This window comes from Lepus europaeus, chromosome 2 (assembly GCF_033115175.1).
Source record: "Lepus europaeus isolate LE1 chromosome 2, mLepTim1.pri, whole genome shotgun sequence".
In the NCBI taxonomy this organism is placed as follows: domain Eukaryota; kingdom Metazoa; phylum Chordata; class Mammalia; order Lagomorpha; family Leporidae; genus Lepus; species Lepus europaeus.
Window position 1 is genome coordinate 115,557,790 of NC_084828.1, and position 21,389 is coordinate 115,579,178.

The window sequence follows — 21,389 nt, forward strand, 5'->3', positions numbered from 1 at the left end:
AAATAGAGTTTTGCATATAAAGTGCTATACACTAGAATTCTTTTTTCAAAATTTTAGAGATAATCTAATGTTTGAGAAATAAAAACCTACAGACTTGATATCATTAACAGAGGCTGTGATTTCAAAATAAAAAAGTATTAGCCAATATTTTTTAAAATTCAAAAGTCACTTATGTTATTAGAATTTGAAGGCATTTTTGGTAATCATGTTGTTGCTATGGCTTCATACTTAAAAGAATCTAATAAGCAGAATTCTCCAAAGAAATATAAAAATTTAATATATCATTTTTAGAAACTTAGAATTCATTGAGAAAATGTATCCAAATAAATTTATATATACAAATAACTGGACACTAATAAGGCTATACTCTCTCCATATTTTATATGATTCCTAGTAACATTAAATTCCTTTACAAATTCTTTTAACATTGGTACTGTGTTTATATAGGTTTCGTTTAAGTGGGAAAGTATGAAATGCCACCAGATTACTAAACATATTTTTCAGTGGATTTTAAGAATAGTGATCTTGAGAAACATCACTACAAATGGTGTCAACAATTCCTAGATGAAGTTACTAGGAGAACAAGATGATCAGAATAAGATTTTATTTTTGCATTTAAGCATTTCTTTTTTTAAAATTTATTTTTTAAGGAATAAAAATTTCATAAGTACAACTTTAGGAATATTGTTATTCTTCCCACTATATCAGCCCTCCCACCCACACTCCTACCCTTCCTCCTCCACCTTCTTCCCCTTGCCAGTCCCATCCTTCATTAAGATTCATTTTCAATTAACACAGAAGACCAACTCTATACTAAATAAAGATTTCAACAATTTGCACACATACCTACAGAAACACAGAGTTTGAGAACTAGTTTTACAGTTAACTCTCAATACAAATCATTGAGGACAGAGGTCCTGCATGGGGAGTTAGTACACAGTGACTCTTGTTAACTCAACAAGTAACACTCTTATGTATGATGTCAGTGACCACCTGAGGTTCTTGAAATGAGCTGCCTAGGTTTGGAAGCCTTTTGAATCCACAAACTCCGTCAGTATTTGGACAAGGCCATAAACAAAGTGGAAGTTCTCTCCTCCCTTTAGAGAAAGATACATCCATTTTTTATGGCTACTTCTTTCTACTGGGGTCTCACTCACAGAGATCCTTCATGTAGGGTATTTTTTGCCACAATGTCTTGGCTTTCCATGCCTGAAATGCTCTCATCAGCTTTTCAGCCAGACCAGGAAGCTTTAACTTTAAAGGCTGATTCTGAGGTCAGAGTGTTACTTAAAGTGATTGTCATTCAATGAGTCTGCTATGTGGACTCTGTCTCATGTTGGATATTCTCTTCTTTTTAATTATGTGTATTATTATTATCAGGTACTTAATCCTATTTGTAAGATCTGTTTAACACTTAATCCTATATATATGTTCCTTTAACACTTAATATGAACACTTTAACAATTAAGATGGTGTTTTTATCACAAAGTTTAATGGGATTTGGAGTCCCATGACAAGTTTTTAAACTGTACCCTTAGAAATATGTCCATAGGAATGTATGCAGAACTATACAGCTTTACAGTTACAAATTTCCTCCTCCTTCTCTTATTCTCACTCTTATTTTTTACTGAAATATATTTTAATTGACTTTATACACACATGATTAACTCTATGCTAAGTAAATAATTCAACACATAGTATGAAGAAAAAAAAACGACAAAAAAACAAAGAAAATGAAACTGTTCCTTCTTAGTCAAGACAAAGGCGCTCAAATCATCCCTTCTCAAAGTCAATTTCACTTCTACAGATTCTATTTTAGGTACTCTATTAGTTCTCACAGATCAGGGAGAACATATGGTATCTGTCCAATATGGGACTGGCCTATTTCACTCTTTTTACTGCTGTGTAGTATTCCATAGTGTACATATCCCATAATTTCTTTACGCAGTCTTCAGTTAATGGGCATTTATGTTGATTCCATGTCTTAGCTATTGTTATTGAACTGCAATAAACATGGAGGTGTTTTGTTTACTGATTTCATATCCCTTGGGTAAATTCCCAGGAGTGGGTTGGCTGGGTCATATGGTAGGTCTTTATTCAGATTTTTGATGTATCTCCATACTGTCTTCCATAGTGGTTTTACTGAATAAGATTTGAATACCTTTAGGTACAGTGTACTATCAAAGCACTGATGCTTAGAATGTTTTTAATCTATTGGTTGTAATACTGAAAATGCTAATTGAATTCACTTTTACATAATATTAAATAATTATAATGTCATTTAAATTGTTTGGATAAGTTAGAGAAAGGTACTGTGGAATTTTCTAGAGACCAAACTTAGTCAAATTTATATATTTTAGACATATTAATGAAAGGTAATAATATATAAAAGCTACATCTGAAATAAAATGTACCAAAAATAAATAAAAGTGTTTTTCTGTTAGTAGGTTAATAATTTATCTTCATGATTGTCGAAGAAGACTTATTTTGTGAGCTGATAAATGACCATGTTCTGACAATCATATTAACAGGGTTCTATGAAAAGTATTGCTATTTTTTTAAAAGATTTACTTTATTTAGAAAGGCAGAGTTACAGAAAGAGGGAGAGCGAGTGAGAAACAGAGAGAGAGAGGGATCATCCATCCTCTGGATCACTCCCTAGGTGGCCCCAGTGATCAGGAATGAGCAGGAACCAAGAGGTTCATCTAGGTCAACCACATGGGTAGCAGGAACCTAATCACTTGGCCACTCTCAACTCTTTACTACAAAACAAATCAATTTTTCACTAAGTGATTACTGGAAGATCTTCAAACTTTTATGGCAAGTTTGCATAAATATAACACAAACAGGAATAGCAATTATTTCATATATTGCCTGTGTAACTGTTATGTCCCTTTATTAACTTTAGTGACTGTTAGTGAGGCATCACCATTACCTCCCAGAGTTTGCATTAGTGGAAGTTGGAGTCAGAAATTGAACCCAGTCACTCCTATTTGCGATGTAAGTGTCTTAACCAATAAACCTAACACCTTCCCTTCATTTTAATTCTCTGAGTATGGGAAAGTGCATAAGGCAAATATGTTGTTAAATATGTGCTTAGCATATCATAGAAAGTAGATAAATGCTATCAGGGACAGTATATGTTTAATGAATAAATATATGTTTGACATTAGACTCACAATGAGAAGACTGACAAAAATTCAAAACAGAGCAGATTAAGGGACCCATGTTTTGGCATGGTGGGTGAAGCCACAGCCTGGCCCACAGCTGGCATCCTATATGGGCATCAGTTAATGTCATAGCTGCTCCCTTTCCTATCCAGCTAACCCTTGATGGCCTGGGGAAAGCAGTGGAGGATGGTACAGTGTTTGGGCCTCTGCCACCCATGGGGAAAACCTGGAAGAAATTCCTGAATCTTGGCTATGGCTTGCCCCAGCGCTGGAAATTGTGGCCATTTGGGGGAGTGAACCAGCGGATGGAAGATCTTTCTCTCTGTGTATCTCTGCTTCTCTCTCTTTTTGCCTTTAAAATAAATGGGTAAATCTTAAAAATATAAGAAAATAGTAGTTTAATATTTACAATGAACATGTTTTATATATAAATGAATAAGTAAGAATAAGTAAATGAATATATTATGCTTCTTTAAAGTCTCTCAATTCTAGGATATCTGTTTTCTAAAAGATATATCCTTTTTATTTTTAGATTGTTAGCTTGTATTTGTCTTTGAATGAAAGAACATCATGGTTGCCTTAAATAAAAACATTTTTAATTGATCAGAGAGTTTCTGTTTACATGATTTATAATTATTTAAAATTTTCTATTCTTCATTTTAAATCCACTCAGGACATGAATGAAGTGTCCAGCTTTGTTCAAGGCTCAAATAAGGGCTGTAATGACAACACACTGAATTATCCACCTTACGTTCCTGGTAAATAAATTTCATTTGCATATCAAATTATCATTAACTGAGGATAAGTTTCTTAGCTTGTAAATTACATCTTTTTTTAATTTTTTTAAAATTTATTTTACTTGAGAGGTAGAGTTACAGACAGAGAAACAGAAAGATCGTTCATCTGTTGGTTCACGCCCCAAATGGTCGCAAAGGCCAAAGCTGGGCCGATCCAAACCCAGGAGCCAGGAGCTTCTTCCCTGCTCCCACGCGGGTGCAGGTGCCCAAGGACTTGGGCCATCTTCTACTGCTTTCCCAGTCCATAGCAGAGAGCTGGATCCGAAGAGGAGCAGCCGGGAGTAGAACTGGTGCATATTTGTGATGCTGGTACTGCAGGTGAAAGCTTAACCAACTGCACCACAGTGCCAGCCCCCATCATATATTTATAAGTCACAATCTATGGTATAATTTTGAAATCCTGAAACCAATGTTTCTATTCTAGTAAACCAAAACTTTTTCTCCCTTGGATTTTTCTTAAATGTGGTTCTATTATAATGGTTTAAAATGAGTTTATAAATTTATGATGTAATATAGATATGTATTTTTGTATACTTGATAGAATTATTTTTCTAGAAATTCAGTAATCAGAGATAAGAAGAAGAGTATTTACTGAGTTAATATGCATCTAGTAGTTATTCCACGTTCAAAAGGAATGGATAGTGGAACTTAATTAGAACTTAATGAAAGTGCCATCTCTCAATGTGTTTTAAGCTACATAGCACATCATACATAGAGATAAAAGACTAACACGGTAAGATAACATTTATGTTATGTTTTTATATTTTCTGTAAGATATTGTTGACAAACTCATGTATTCCAAAACACTTTGCATGGATGCTGTGCAGTACTGGGGAAAACAGTATGATGTTCATAGCCTATATGGATATAGCATGGCTATAGCCACTGAAAGGTAAGTTAACTTTCATTCAAAAACTTATTTTATATTTATTGTTTAGAAATGTTTTTGTTAATTTATTGATGTAGTAAGACAGTAGCAAGAGTAAGAAAGAAAATAAAGTTAATACAAATATTTTGATGCTAAAATCTTAGGGCTTTGAAAATATCCGTTTCTTTACCAATATACATGAATTTGGAACTCAATTATCGGGAACATCAAGATATGTAATTAACCAGGAATCTTTCTTAATTTGTACATTTAAATTATCCTTCAAAATTTTGATTATGCTTGCAATCTGAGGACATAATTATTTCCTAAGGATGAAGTTTATAATAAGAAGTTTGTGGAAAACTGTATCCCTAGAACATACTCTTAACTCTTTTTCCAAAAAAAAGTTTCCATTAAAGCATAGCATTCTAAGGAGTATTCATCCAAGGAACTTTCTAATGCATTATGAAAATACTTGCATATAAAGGAACATGAGGTATCATTCTTGGATGCTTCGTTAAAGTTCATTAAGTTTCTAATAAAAAAGAAATGAAATTATCTTCAAGATGCAATGACTTTAAACAGCTCTTGTCTCAACAGTTTTTTTTTTGTGTGTGCAAATCATTGAACTCTGAGTATAGAGTTAGTCTTCTTGTGTATAATTAATCTGAATGGATCTTAGTAGAGAATAGACTGAGAATGGGAGAGGCAAGAAGTGGAGGGATTGAAAAGTGGGTGGGAGGGTGGGTACGGTGAAGAATCACTGCATTCCTAAAATTGTACTTATGAAATGTATGGAGTTTGTATTCCTTAAATAATAGGTTTCTTTGGTGAAAAATACAATAACAGAACAAACATTTATTGATTACTTATTTTCTAGCATTGTGTAAATATCCTATAATGCAATTGTTGTTGAAATACAGGTCTTGATATAAATACGAAGGTCAAATAAAAAATGTTGATAGCTAAATACAAACATGACAAAATATCTAAAAATACCTTGGTTTTGCTTTGGAATTATAAACAGAGATTGAAAATGAATATGTTACAACTTATATATAGCAATTTTATTTTAAAAAGAAATATTTTTTCTTAATTTGATTATTTTTTCTAATTTTTTTTTGTTTGTTTGATTTTTTTTTTTTTAGAGCTGTAGAAAGAGTTTTCCCTAACAAGAGAGGCTTCATCCTTACTCGGTCAACTTTTGCTGGAAGTGGAAGACATGCTGCACATTGGCTAGGAGATAATACGGCTACTTGGGAACAAATGGAATGGTCTATCACTGGGATGCTAGAGTTCGGTTTGTTTGGAATGCCTTTGGTAAGTCTATTTCATACAGCACATATAGGGCAACAAATTAAATTAATTGTTTAATAACAATTTTTTTTGGTGAAAAGATTAAAAGGTATATCAAAAAAATCTCAGTGTGCTTTAAAAATTTATGGGAAAATGAGAATATGGATAATTCTTTAATATTCAAAACCTTAGTGTGAGACAGTGGAATTAACAAATTTACTTATTTGAGTAAATTCAGAAAACAAACATAAATATAAACAAAGCACTGAAAAAGCTTTTATGATAAAACAAAGTACCAGATAAGATGATATGGATAAATCCAAATATTTTTGTTATAAAACTAAATGTCAAATGTGTTTATTTAAAAAAAACTATAAAATACTACATTATCAGATTAGAATTAGAAAGATAATAAAGATATTTCCTATACCTAGAAGATAAAAAGATGAGAACAGAGACATATTGAAAGTGAACAAAATAGAAAATTCTAAATGTATGAATTCTGGAAAGTCTCTGATTATATCAAATAAAAAAGTGTAAGATTGATGCCCAAGACTAAACATAAAAAACACATAACAAAAATATAAAATATTTAGGAAATTATAATGATTCATGTATTCTTTCTTTCATAGCTTGCACAAGTAAGATGAACACCAAAAGCTAACCAACCAAACAGAACAGTTGACAGGCACAGACACAGAGAACACATGGACAAACACATGCAATTGTGCATCAGGAAACTAAAAAAAAAGTATCAAATTATCCTTGAGTCAAAAACTAAACTGAATATTAATGGAAAAAGAAAATGAGTCTATAACTAAATGTTAACAATTTTACTTCTTACTACCACCAGTGAAAATGAGCTAAATTAATATTTAGAAAAAATGAAAGCTTAAATTAGAAGCAGAGACTTGTTATTAATGAGTGAAATGCATGAATTTGAATGGAAAGAGATAAAAGAACAAACCTTATGAAAGATTCAGGTAATGAAAATAGGATAATAAATTAATGAACAAAAGAAAGTCTCTGGAGAAAATATTTAAAAAGACATATACAAAGATGATTTTGAAAATTTAACAAAACATATCAACTTATAGGATGTTTTATCAAAAAGAAAATAGGTATTCAATATTATAATGCATTTTAATATAAAATATTTATTACAACCAATCAATAAAACAAAGCAGATTATTCTAGACTTCAGGTGGAAGACAATGCATTTTTTTTAAAAGTACAAAAAAATGAAGATTTGACATACCTGATAAAGTTATAGTAATCAACAAAATGATACTGGATGGTTGATATGTAAATAGAATGGTAAGGTTAAAAAAAGACAGGCCCATGCTTATGTGGGAATTTGTTAAAGCACCAACGCTGTAGTTAAGTGAGGAAATGTATCAGCTATTCACATAGGCAATTGAGTACCCATTTAAAGTGAAAAATAAAATGTGTCCGTTTCTCATACCATATACACAGAAATTGACTCTTGGTATCATGTGTGAAATTTGTTTTGAAATTGAATTTTGTCCATTTTAGAAGATAGTGAATTTATGATGTTAGGTTAGAGGTATAATTAAGTAGAACACAAAGGGCACAAATCATATGGGAAACATAAACTTGACCTCAAGAAAATTAAAACTTTTGTTCATCAAAAAGTATTTTACAAAGCTAAAAAATAAAAAGCATCATATATAGGGAAGTATTTTCCAGGCATATTGCCAATAAATTATTAATGCTCAAGAAAACGTGCATACTGCAAATCTATATAAAACAAGAAAAATTATAAAATTAGTAAGGATGCATAGCAGGTGATTTTATAGATGCAACAAAAATATAAAAATATTCCCAATTTCTCTAATAATGAGAAATGCAAATAAACTTTGGTGATGTAATTAAATTAAAATGAGTTGTCTCAAAAATAAAAATTTGCATTTTGTATAAACAAGTGATAAAAATTAAATGTCAAAAGACATAGCGGTTGGTATTGTGGCACAGTAGATTAAGCCACTACCTGTGACACTAGCATTCCATTTGGGTGCTGTTTCTAGTCTTGGCTGCTTCACTTCCTATCCAGCTCCCTGCTAATGTGCCTTGGAAAGCAATAAAAGATGGCCCACATGCTTGGGTCCCTCACTCATGAGGGAGACTTGGAAGACACTCCTATCTCCTGACTTCAGCACACCACAGTCCTGGACATTGTGGCCATTTGGAGTGTGAGCTGATGAAGGATCTCATTCTCTTGCTGAATCTTCTCTCTCTCTCTCTCTCTCTCTCTCTCTTTTTCTGTGACCTTGCATTTCAAATATATATAATTTTTAAAAGAAATTATAAATAAAGCCATAAACTATTTGGAAAGGTAATGAGTAGTAGGAACTTTCATGTTTTGCCATAGTGCTTGTAAATGATAGCAGTTATCTCATAAAAAGCATATTTCTGATTAATTAGAAATATAATCCTATATATATATATATATATATATCTCATAGAATTTGTAAGGATTTTTTTTTCATTTTATATATTAACTTCAAAGAAGTATTGTAAAGTCATGTAACACTATACAATACAGCACCAAAATAATATTGATAAGATTAACAACATTGCCTTTTAAGAAAAAAACATATTGCAATGCATAAAATGTACCATTTACATAAAGTTAATTAATATGTAACATGATCCTATATATTGTTTATAAGTGCATATGTTTTCATGTAAAAAATAAAGAAAACTTTCTAAAAGTTAAATATTAAATTTATGATAGTGTTTCCTAGTGAGTCCTTTGGTATAGAGTGGGAATATCAGAATGTTATTTGAAATAATTTCTTAAACTCAATACAAATTCACACTTTTTATCTATTTTATATCTTCAAAAATATAAATGAGAAAAATCAATAAGGACATTTTGTTTTAAGAACCAACATATATTAATAACGTAATTTGATCTTTGTATAGTGAATTGATGATTAGGTCACAAGAGAAAATAAATTATATACGTGAGGCTAGGAAAATATATACAGAGACACTGAAGAAAAAAGTATGTGATATAGTGTAATCAGGGCAAGGCTGATGCAAAGATAAAAAAGAAAACTGGTTTATGAAAGAGTATATAAAGACAATAAAGGAGATTTTAAATAATACAAATTAGCTTAGGCATAAAATGTGACATTTTACACAAATGTGATAACCCTAACAGTATGAATAATGGATATATTGTTATTTAGGTTGGTGCAGATATCTGTGGATTTCAGGCTGAAACCACAGAAGAGCTTTGCAGAAGGTGGATGCAACTTGGGGCCTTTTATCCGTTTTCCAGAAATCATAATGCTGATGGATTTGAGGTAAGTATGTTTTGCTGTACTTCTCCACATTTTAAAATAGAGCAAGTCACATTTTTAAGAATACATTAAATTTATATATATGATATATTTTGAAACTTGATATCATAATTCATAAATAGTTGTAAGTCATTTTCTGAAGGCCATAGCTACATTGTATGTTCTTTTTGTATTAATATCACATTAACTTGAGAATTAATGAGAACTGTATTATGGTAATTATGCATTTGTTGTGACCCTGAGAACCTAATATACTGAGAAGCTCCTTTAATTCTTTTTAAATAGTCGAATAAGGAACACATAGTACAAAATGCACACATAACATCAATAACATCAATATTTAATTTAAGTCTAACCATATACAACTATAATAAATCAGCACTACTGTGTTTAATAACACTTTTTATTTAATAAGAGCCAAATCTTTTTGAGTATCGGTATGTAGGTTCAAGGCAATTTTTCTCCCATAAAAATATAATACACTATCAAGAATTTCCAGTTTCAATTTTTCTAAAGAGAAACGACAAATTAGAGACAATTTCAAAGCTATTTGAGTCCAGAGTATTTCAATAATAAATAAATTTGGGATAAAGCTGTTGAGTAAAGCAAAGCTAACACTTACAAAACATTAGTCTTAACAGGTGAGGTAAAAAGTACAAGGAATAGACAGTTCTCCTTTCAACCTGAAGATTCAGCATATTATCATTTCTCACAGTGAATTTAAAAAAAAAAGATATTGGTGTAGTTTACTTAACTCATGAGTCAACTAACACATTTTGGTTAATAACTTTTTTAATGTTCAAACATTGATTGCATACAGAGCATTATCTGAGATGAGTGACAGTTGCTCAGCTCAGTTTCGAAGAGGCATCACAGCCAGAAATGAAGTCCCAAAATGGATATCAGTGACCGCATGATCCACCCTAAAGATATGTTCAAGGAATGTGTGTCCGCAGAGGATCACCATATTAATTACTTTATACTCTATTCATTTCTATTCTCCACATAAAGCAGATGACAAGATGGTATGAGACATACTAGAGATTGCAAGTTGAAATTCTTGTGGAGCGTAAAGGGGAGGGAGCAGAAGAGAGTGGAGAGAACCTTTAGAACAGAGTTCACGCCTGAAATTGTTAAAGATGAAAAGGGGGCCAGTGCTGCAGCTCAAATAGGCTAATCTTCTGCCTGTGGCACCTGCACCCCGGGTTCTAGCCCTGGTCAGGGTGCTGGATTATGTCCCGGTTGCCCCTCTTCCAGTCTAGCTCTCTGCTGTGGCCCGGGAAGGCAGTGGAGGATGGCCCAAGTGCTTGGGCCCTGCCACCCCATGGGAGATCAGGATAAGCACCTGGCTCCTGGCTTCGGATCAGCGCGGTGCAGCCGGCCACATCGGCCACTGGGGGGTGAACCAACGGCAAAAAGGAAGACCTTTCTCTCTGTCTCTCACAGTGTCCACTCTGCCTTAAAAAAATAAAATAAAATAAAAGACAAAAGGGAAAAGGCGGTTTGGTAGGGAGTGTCATATACTTCAGCCCAGTTCCAACAATGTTTTAGTCAGGTCAATAGGAAAAAAATTGACCCATAAAATAATCCTGTATTTCCCAGAAAAGGCCTACATAGTATTGCCATCATGCTTGTTCAATGGTCAGCAGCAGCCAAAGGAAAACATGACTTCAAAATAACATAATACATTCTGGATCTAGAAAGGTAGTAATTTTCTTACCTATGGCAGCAGATCTAAACTTGTGAGGGAGTAAGTTGATATAGCATGGACACAGCACACATATTGGGCTTCATGTTGGAAGTCTGCAGGCAGGCCCAGCAACTTTGTTCCTTGTGTTCCTGAGTCAGAAAACTGACTGTGATTATTCTTTTAATGCTGATGGCAAGGCAGCAGACAGCATGTCCTTAGGAAAACACATTTCAAGCCTTTGCTTTCATGTGTCATGGGTCCTAACATCTCGTCGGCCAGAGAATGTCACTTGGCTGATTATAAACTCAGACTGCCAGTAAGGTACCCTCCACCTTTAGTAGTGAATTCTGCAGTTACCAAGAGAAGATAGGTGCAAGGAAGCATGAAGAAACTTAGAGCCAAGAATTCATCCTACCACTATTAACCACTAAAAACCTATCCATTTCTTCATTACTTCTGTGTATTTAAATGAGAAATTTCCACATTAAAGTGAAACTCAATAAAAGATACAAAGAATTTTAATGAGTTCATGGAAAATGTATATTTTGAAGAAACTTTTCATGGATTTAAAACATTTTTAAACCAAAATCAATTTAGTTTTTAATTATATTATATAATGTGCTTTTTGAAGTACCCTCATGTAACTTAATGAAAACACAAACACTGAAATATTTAGACATTTTGATGATAAACTAAGACTAATGTTAATATTTTATAAACAAGTTAAAAGTTAGGCAACTTGATTTTTAAAAGTAGATTAAAATATTTCTATTTTTATTTCCTTTCTTGTATCAATTTTTTTTTAAATTTTAATCTTTGTTTTTATCACACAGCATCAGGATCCTGCATTTTTTGGACAAGACTCACTTTTGGTTAAGTCATCTCGGCACTACTTAAATATCCGCTATACCTTATTGCCTTTCCTCTATACTCTATTTTACAAAGCCCATGCGTTTGGAGAAACAGTAGCAAGGCCAGTTCTTCATGAGTAAGTACTAAGGATAAGATTCATATCTTCTAAAATGTATTCAAACTTATGTATATATAAAAGAGAAATAAGCCATCAATTTATTTTCTGCTGCTTGCTTTTAAATTTGTATAAACAATTTGATGAATTATGTAATGACAGTACTCAATATAATTAATTTTGTGTTGATTATACAGGATAAAGCTAGACTTGTGAGAACTAGATAGAACTTACAAGGAAAAAAGATAGATAATGTATATACTTGCTAAAGCACACCACATTTACATTGTGAAAATCATCCAAAATATTCATCAAGAGTGTAGAACAGTAGAGAACAAAAGTAAACTCTGATTATCCTAGTACATTGCATCAAAGTAGGGCCTTTTCTCTGGAAATGACTTCAAGACCCATTGAAATACAGGATAAAACTGGAGCTTATAATGAAAAATTTACAAAGAAAAAAGAATATGAGTTATTTCTGATATTGATGAACCTATAAGAGAAAAATAAACACAAGAGTTGTTTATTACAGATAAAATGTAATCATGTTATCTGTGATAGATTTTATTGAACACCAGATGAACGTGTTTCCTGCCTCTCTTCCTTCTTCCCTTCCTTCTTTTCTTCTTCCTTTCTCCCTGCTTCCTACCTCTCTTCCTTCTTGACTATCAGGTGAATCATAAAGGAAGTACAAACTGTCTACTTCAAATGACATATCAACAAGTAAAACCACCGCTAATAGCAGTTATGAGAAAAAACAGAAATGTTAATTGAACAGAGAATTTTGCTAAACAAGTTGTATTGTTGTCTCTTAAATACCTGAATTATTACTAGGTTTTATGAGGATACAAACAGCTGGATTGAGGACAGAGAGTTTTTATGGGGCCCCGCTTTACTCATTACTCCTGTTTTGACACAGGTAGGTTTTAAAACTTTAATAAACACATTGCTTAAAGGGAAGTTTATATAACCAAATTCATACCACATTACAAAATATATGAGTAACAAATGCTACTAATTGGGCTACTTCAAGTTAATACACAACTAATTGAATTTTAAAATGCTGAAAATACTTCAAAAACATAAAAATATTAAGTAGATCCATTCTTATCAAGTAGGTGACATCGAGCTGGGGGTAAGGGAATTTTATAAAATTAGTGTTCTCCAAAAAAAAAAAAAAAAGCTTTATTTATTTAACCCAAGTCAAACTTAGAGTGAACAAAATGAAGTCTCACTAAAATAAAAAAAAAAAAAACTGAAATTTGCTAAATTATAAGCAAAAGAGAACTTTAAAATCAGCGGATAAAAAAAACTCTTGAAAAAATAATGGAATTAATCATGTGGGTCCTATTTAAAATTAATTTTAAATAGAGGAATGGACTTATTCACATTCTCAGTTAGCATTTTATTTATGGTCATACAAACACATGCATGCATTATTTTAGTTAACACCTAAACTAATGTTATCTGTATTTCTTTGATTTTTATTTGTTTATATTATGTTATTATCAAAACCTGATAAAATAGTTCTTTGACTCCAATCCCTGGGAAATACTCAAGGTGAACACATAAAAAGTTTTCTCCCTCCCTAACTATAGAAACCCAACATATCATTTGTGAAGTGTGTATTTATTAAGAATTATAACTTTAAAAAACAATAACATATGCATTATCTTGTTTTAATTTAGGGAGCAGAGACAGTGAGTGCATACATTCCTGATGCTGTTTGGTATGATTATGAAACAGTAAGTACTTTTATATACTGATGGGCTCACAAGCATTACATTTTCAAACATAGATACATGGAAAATTAAGATTTCTGCTATTATAAATAATTTAAAATTTGAAAATTCTGCAAAAAACTATGTAAATACATTTTACATGAGCTAATCTTTAATATGAACTTATATTTCTTTGTATAAAGAGATAGGCATTTTAAAATTGTGGAAAAAAGGGAGTAATTGTAGAAAGAGTAGTGACATACTTGAATACATTTATCTTGTTTTCTGTATCTATCTTAATGCTAGAATAGAGTAGTGAGAAAATATTCTATATTGCATAATATGATAGTTTCAACCATGTGTAAAACTTTTGCTTTTCAACCTTGGATAGGGAAAATAGCAGCATTCATTCACCCTATCTCTTTTTATTATTTGACCAAGACCTCTTGAGCATTCATCCTAAAAAACATTACTTTGCATGCACTTATACTTGCTAGAAATATATTCATTTATTCATATATATCAATATATATCAAATAAATATCATATATTTTTCTAGAAATAATGCTTAAGAAAATACTTCTCCTTAAATATGATTAGATTAAAACAACTCAAGTGGGGTGGGTGAAGAATATTTGAGAAATATTGTAGTAAGGAATAAGTTTGTTTATGTTAATGTTTTGTATTTTTGATAGTGTGAACTTATCTATACTTTATTCAATAAACTGAAAGGAATAATTTTATCTGAAAGTCAGAAAACAATATATTAATATTCATTTAGATGATGTCAATTACTCATGATAAGAATTGTTTCTGTATGTAAATTTTAATTCTCATGAGATGGAGTTCAAGTTCCTCTCTAATAGTAAAAATTGTTTTATCTTTTACAAATTAGGGTGCAAAAAGGCCATGGAGAAAGCAACGGGTGGAAATGAGTCTTCCAGCAGACAAAATAGGACTGCATCTTAGAGGAGGTTACATTATCCCCATTCAACAACCTGCTGTAACAACAACAGCAAGGTACATTGAAAGATTATTAGCTAGAACCTAACACAGAGTTTGTGATCATATTTAACATTTTTACTCAGAATCAAATATCAATTTTAGTTTTCTTACCAGAAAATACTGGACACACAGAGGTAATTATTTATTATTGTTATAAAAAGTATCAAATTATGTGTATATAAAGAGAAATTTGTCTCCTACACTGAAAATTGATTCATATTCTCTATAAAGTATGCAGAATTAAAGACAATCTCTCATTCTTAATAAAATGTTAAATGTTAATACTTGCTACACAATTGATAAAATTATGTCACTTGCTAATATATTTAAATTTTCAATACACGGATATCATAATTTTTAAATTATATTAAAATGTTTTACTTTTAAGCTGATAAAAAAGGTGGATATTTCATTTTAGGTAAAGAACAAGAGATACTCTAAGTTGCTTAGTGATAGAAAAATCTCAAAAACACTTAGGAAAAAAGAGACACTTGAAAGTTCTGATGCTCTATTTTGTAGTTCACTCTGAGTACAAGCGAACAGAGGTGCCATTGAATTTATAGTTTCCCCATGCTCCGCATTACCCGACTTGATAGTCACTTCGCTCTTTACACTACTGTATTGGTGACATTAGCATTACCATATATATATATATATATATATATATATATATTTACATTTTCTTATATGCAATGTGTCTATTCACCTAAACTGTAAGTCTTATGAAACAAGTACGTGACTTTGTACAATTTGATCTCACACCTGTAATGGTGTCTGGATCGATAATGGGTTCTCTAATTCTCATAAATATTTCTGGAGGGTTCAAATTAATGAGGGAATGCGCTTCTGTGAGTAATTATTTTGAGATTCTAGAATTGACTATTCTGAATTTAACTGTTTCATGGCTATGTCCTCATACACTCAGTTATATTACAGTACTGAACCATAGAAACATGCACTTTGACAGCTGCATTCTGGAAGAGAATACTTTTTGTAGAGAACAATTGCCTGGAACATATAGCCTCAGGGATACTAGTTTATGGTAATATGAAACTAAGAAAAATAGTTTATGGAGCATATATCAAATTTATCCTATTATAATTAGCTTCATTTATAAAGATCTCATTATACATTTTAAATTGTTTATGCTGCATTTATAATTATTCTTCATATAAAATGTAGAATGTACGGTAATTTAGGATTATACAAGTTTAATTGTATATTCATAAGGCCCATTTAATTTTTCCTATTTGAATTGGAATATTACAGTATTCCAATTTTGCACCTGTCTAGGCTTTCAAAAAATCAGTATTGAATTTAGTATATTTCTATACTTTATTTTTAAGTATTTAAATACTTTTGCTTTCGTGTAAGAATATTGATAACAAAAAATTCCTAATGAATTTTCAAATACCAATTTATTAATATACATGTTCGTATTTCAATGCATCATTGAAAAACTGTTACATTTAAATTGACTTATTTATAGAATATTTCACTATTATACATTTATTTTTAATCACATATATATCTAATTCTGCTTAACAGTCGTATGAATCCTCTAGGACTTATAATTGCATTAAATGATGATAACACAGCAATAGGAGACTTTTTCTGGGATGATGGAGAAACTAAAGGTAAGTCTCGAGTTGATATACTTTTAAATTTCTATTTTTGTTGATGAAAATTTGAGCTTTGTTGATTATACTTTCTTTCATTTAAAAATGTCTTACATTTTCATTTTTAATTCCTAAATTTTTATATCTGTTTTAGGCTTTTAAGTTCCTTTATGAAATTTATATTGCTATATTAGTTATATATAATTAAACTAATTTTGCCTCTTGATTTGTTGTAAAAATTTGACAAGTACATATATATATATATATATATAACACATTATTTGTCTATTAAATTGAATTTTTAAAATTGGAGCCAACTATTCTCTCTCAAATTTAAGGAATTTCTCTTGGTTCTGTCTTGCTCTGAATCTACTCAGTAGCTCCACCACTGTCCTTATTATATTTAACATTAATTATTGCAGTAGCTCTCTGGCTGTCCCATACGTCCATAGTTCTTGTCAGTCCAGGCTTTTAATTTTTTTTTTATTCACAATTCAGCAGGAAACATAATACCTTCTAATTATATTCAAATTATTACACCTCTGTTCAAATACTCCCATGAATTTTCCATTAACAATTAAAATCCACAGTCGTTATCACGGTCTAGTTGATTTATCAGTCTGTACTTTAACACACACACACACACACACACACACACCTCCCTACTGTTCTATATTTCCTATTCTATTCCAGCACACAGTCCTCAAAGCTCTTTTTTAAAGACCGTGGGACATAAACACACCAAGAGTAAGCTCTCCCAGGATAAAGCACTTGCTACCTAGCAGCTGAGTAAAAGTGGATTTCATCTAAACCTAAAATATTCGTAGTCAGCAAACAAATACCATTACTGTAACACAATTGATAGCATATGGTAAACAACACTGAGGTTACTTTTGTTTGTCAAATTACAATGTATCTCCATATACATTTATTTGTTTATATCAGAAAATTTATATTGACGATTGGCTGTCATAAAGCCAAGCCATTAAAATCTAAAGAATATAATTTAATCAGTCAACTGATATGATACCCATATGTTTTGCACATTTTTATTTAAAGAGTTAAATAAATCACAAATTTCTGTTAATGAAATTTGTTAGTAAACATGGAAAATGTAAAGTTATCTTCAATTCCAGTCTGATTCCAATTTTATTTATTAGGATTGATAAGGATTTTTAAAATTAATATTATTGAAATTGTGTATAAATTCGTAGGGTTCCTTTTCTATTTTGCACACTCTATGTTCTCCAAATTATTTTAACCTTAATCTTCTGTTTCTATTAAACATGTTGATAAAATTTTATTATTTATTTGATGCAGAAAATTATTTTCTTCCTTGTTCCTCATCAATTACAGTTTAATATTTATTTAACTTTTACATGACTTCAGATTCATTCTTTTCTGCCAAAATAAAGAAAAACATAAGTAAAAAGATACAAAATTAAATTGCAGTATGATATATCTTCCTAGCGAAAACTTGATGTTGCAAAGTTTGCTAAAGATATTGACATTGTTCCAAAAAATATATTTACAATGATAAGTGTTTTCCATCTTTGGATTTCTAAAAGTATTATAGCACTTTGAAAAATTAACCAGTAAAATGTTTTCATTAACTTTTCTTAATCAGAAAGAAAAATTCCAAGATTTTACAAATAATTTAAAATTTACTTTAAAAATAATGTGCTTAGAACTAATTAATAAATAGTACTTAATTTTTACATTTCCTAAGTGTTGAAAACCATAAAAAGGCAAAATATTAACATTGTATTTTCATTTAATATTATTTTTCTTTAATTTCAGATACCGTACAAAGTGGCAGCTATATACTATACACATTTGCAGTTTCTAATGTAAGCATTCTCCTTTGTTACAGTGAAATATATATTTTATTAATATCTTGATTTTTTATAATGAGTTTTTGAGGATATTCTCAATTACCTCAGATTTCAGTGGACCAGAATGAAATAAATTGTTAAAGGAAAAAGCTAAGCTTAAATTATGCAATTTAAAAACAAATCGTGCTATTGTAATTTTGTATTTAACTGTAATAGATATGAATTTATGATGATGCAATTTATGTTTAGAAGGCTTTAGATTTCTTAAATTATTATATCTGCTTTTAAGTCACATGTCTTAGGAAAATAATTTCAACATACATGAAAATGTTGTATATGTCACTGCATATTTTGAATGAAGGTGAAATCATATGCATAAAATTAATTTTTGCATAAATAATATAAATAATTTTAAATGTTGAATTTCTTTATATATTCTTTTTGCCAAAGATATTATTCTTCATAAATATTAAGACTAGAATAAGAAGAGGGGTATGTAAGTTGCATCATAAACAACAAGGCATTTCTGGAAAAGAAAATTTATGGCATTTATTCCAAAAAAGGCAGAGTTACTAGTGATTGTTTCAATATATCTTACTTGGATGGTGTGGGAGATATGGAGAGGTAGACAATTGGTTCTTTTCCTATTTCATATCTCTGTTGCTATTTTAAGTTTTGTGTCTAAAGACCTGATAGATAATACTCTGTGCTCCTTTTTTTTTTTTTCCAGAACAATTTAAATATCACATGCACACATGCATCATACCCAGAAGGAACAACTTTAGCATTTCAGACTATAAAAATTCTCGGGTTGACAGAGACCGTTACACAGGTTACAGTGGCGGAAGATAATCAGGCAATGAGTGCGCACTCTAATTTCACATATGATCCCTCCAACCAGGTAAATACAGTCTTTTAAAAATATTTTAACAGTCATATATTCTTATTTTTAACATTATCTAACCATTCAGATGCTTCTTTGCCCCCTCACTTTGATCACGGTTCCCTCCGCCCTCCTTCCCTCTATCCATCCTTCCATTTCTACTTCTGTTAATTCCTCCCTCCCTCTTCTTTCTCTCTCTTCACTTTTTCTGCCAATATTCCACTATGTTAATTATTTATATTAAAGGGACTATAATCTATATCTCTCCTCCTATGTCATTTTGTCTTTGATACCGTTCCTAATACATTTATTACTCCATTCTTCATCTGGGTATTCAAACTTACTAACCTATTCCATACAATAAAAATTCAAAATATTTTGGATTCTTATTCAAGATTCTTTAAGATACTATTTTTATCCATTTACTTAGTCATTCTCCCTGCTTCTCATTTTATGAACTCTGATTGAACCATCAATGTTTCTTTATTTTTCTGACTCAAGTTTTTGCTCAGTTCTTTCCTGTCCTGTAAGAGGCCTTCCTTTAGTCACTTCTAACAGGTATAATAGAGGGGGGAAATGAATCACAGAATTGCCTCTAATTCCCACCTTGCTATTTGTGCTTTTATACATATTAATCTGTCATTAGCTCAGCTCACTTACCTGTGAAATGTAATATGTAAATCATAATTTTTCACTGTATAACAAATTAAGGTATTTGAATGTTAGAGGCAATAATATTACAGAACATGAGAGTAATTTGTTTGCATTTATTTTTCCAGAATTTATACAATTCTAAGTTATTAATAATGTTAGCAAAAATGAATTCTAAATTGTTTGAAAATCAGAACATTGTTTCGTTTTTATTTAAGTCCTAAGCCATCTGGTCCAGTGTTTTCTACTTGATAACTTTTATAATAAGATGCGTTGGTAAAGTATTTTTAATATAGTAAGAATACTATAATTTGTATCATAGTGAATAAGAATAATTCAATATAAATTAAATAATACAAGCCTGAGAAATGTATGAATCTAGCAAAGTACTAAGAGGGTATAATACAAAAATCATTTTTTGATTATATATGTGATATCAATACATATGTTTGCATTTTTATACTTATCTAAATATAAACACAAACATTTGTATAAACAGTAGAAGATATACCTAATTCTACTGTTCTTAGACTGATCTTATATAAATCTCATTCATCAATGTAGAATTATAAAGAAGCTATGAAGATGAAAATACAGTAGGGATATATCTTTATCATATTATCCCCAAAGCAATAATAAAAATAACTTTCCAATGTGTCAATAATAAAAATAATTACATATATATGATTTTAATAACAATAATGTGTATGATCTCCTTTTTTAAAGATTGATTTATTTATTTGAAATTCTGAGTTACACAGAGAGAGGAGAGACAGAGATAGAGATAGAGAGAGAGAGGTCTTCCATCCGCGGTTCACTCCCAATTGACCACAACAGCCAGAGCTGCGCCAATCCAAAGCCAGGAGCCAGGAGCCTCCTCCAGATCTCCCATGTAGGTGCAGGGGCCCAGGACTTGGGCCATCCTCCACTGCTTTCCTAGGCCGGAGCAGAGAGCTGTGATCTCTTATTTTGTATAATGTCATATTACCTCCTTCCAACTTGTCCCTCAAACATTGTAAGCAGTGATAAAATTAGGGACAGAATTAAAGAAAGACAATGTATATTTTTCCCATTCTTTGAATATAGGACCTACTGCATCAAACATAGTGACCACGTTTTTCTTCCCTGTGAATTTTTTGAGGGAACTCACCTATATTTTGTGGACTATGCCTCATACATTATATTAAGTATTTTTTAAATTTATTTTTTCTTTGACAGGCAGAGTTAGACAGTGAGAGAGAGACAGAGAGAAAGGTCTTCCTTTTTCTGTTGGTTCACCCCCTAAATGGCCGCTACAGCCGGCGTGCTGCGCCGATCCAAAGACAAGAGCCAGGTGCTTCTCCTGGTCTCCCATGCGGGTGCAGGGCCAAGGACCTGGGCCATCCTCCACTGCACTCCCGGGCCACAGCAGAGAGCTGGACTGGAAGAGGAGCAACATGGAAGAATCCTGTGCCCGGACTGGGACTAGAACCCGGGGTGCCGACACCGCAGGCGGAGGATTAGTCTAGTGAGCCGCAGCGCAGGCCAATATTAAGTGCTTTAATTTCCACATATT

The 21,389-nt window shown here is 31.4% G+C and overlaps 1 protein-coding gene across 1 annotated transcript in view; it reads left to right on the forward strand.

Moving 5' to 3' along the window:
- Nucleotides 1-21,389, forward strand: part of SI (sucrase-isomaltase) — an 82,013-nt gene that overhangs the window by 16,392 nt on the left and 44,232 nt on the right. The window contains exons 13-23 of the mRNA XM_062178146.1: nt 3,844-3,928; nt 4,742-4,859; nt 5,984-6,155; nt 9,350-9,466; nt 11,987-12,141; nt 12,955-13,039; nt 13,809-13,865; nt 14,737-14,861; nt 16,395-16,483; nt 18,266-18,315; nt 19,031-19,201. Of these exons, the coding sequence (XP_062034130.1) occupies nt 3,844-3,928; nt 4,742-4,859; nt 5,984-6,155; nt 9,350-9,466; nt 11,987-12,141; nt 12,955-13,039; nt 13,809-13,865; nt 14,737-14,861; nt 16,395-16,483; nt 18,266-18,315; nt 19,031-19,201 (1,224 nt within the window). The remainder of the gene's footprint in view (nt 1-3,843; nt 3,929-4,741; nt 4,860-5,983; nt 6,156-9,349; nt 9,467-11,986; nt 12,142-12,954; nt 13,040-13,808; nt 13,866-14,736; nt 14,862-16,394; nt 16,484-18,265; nt 18,316-19,030; nt 19,202-21,389) is intronic.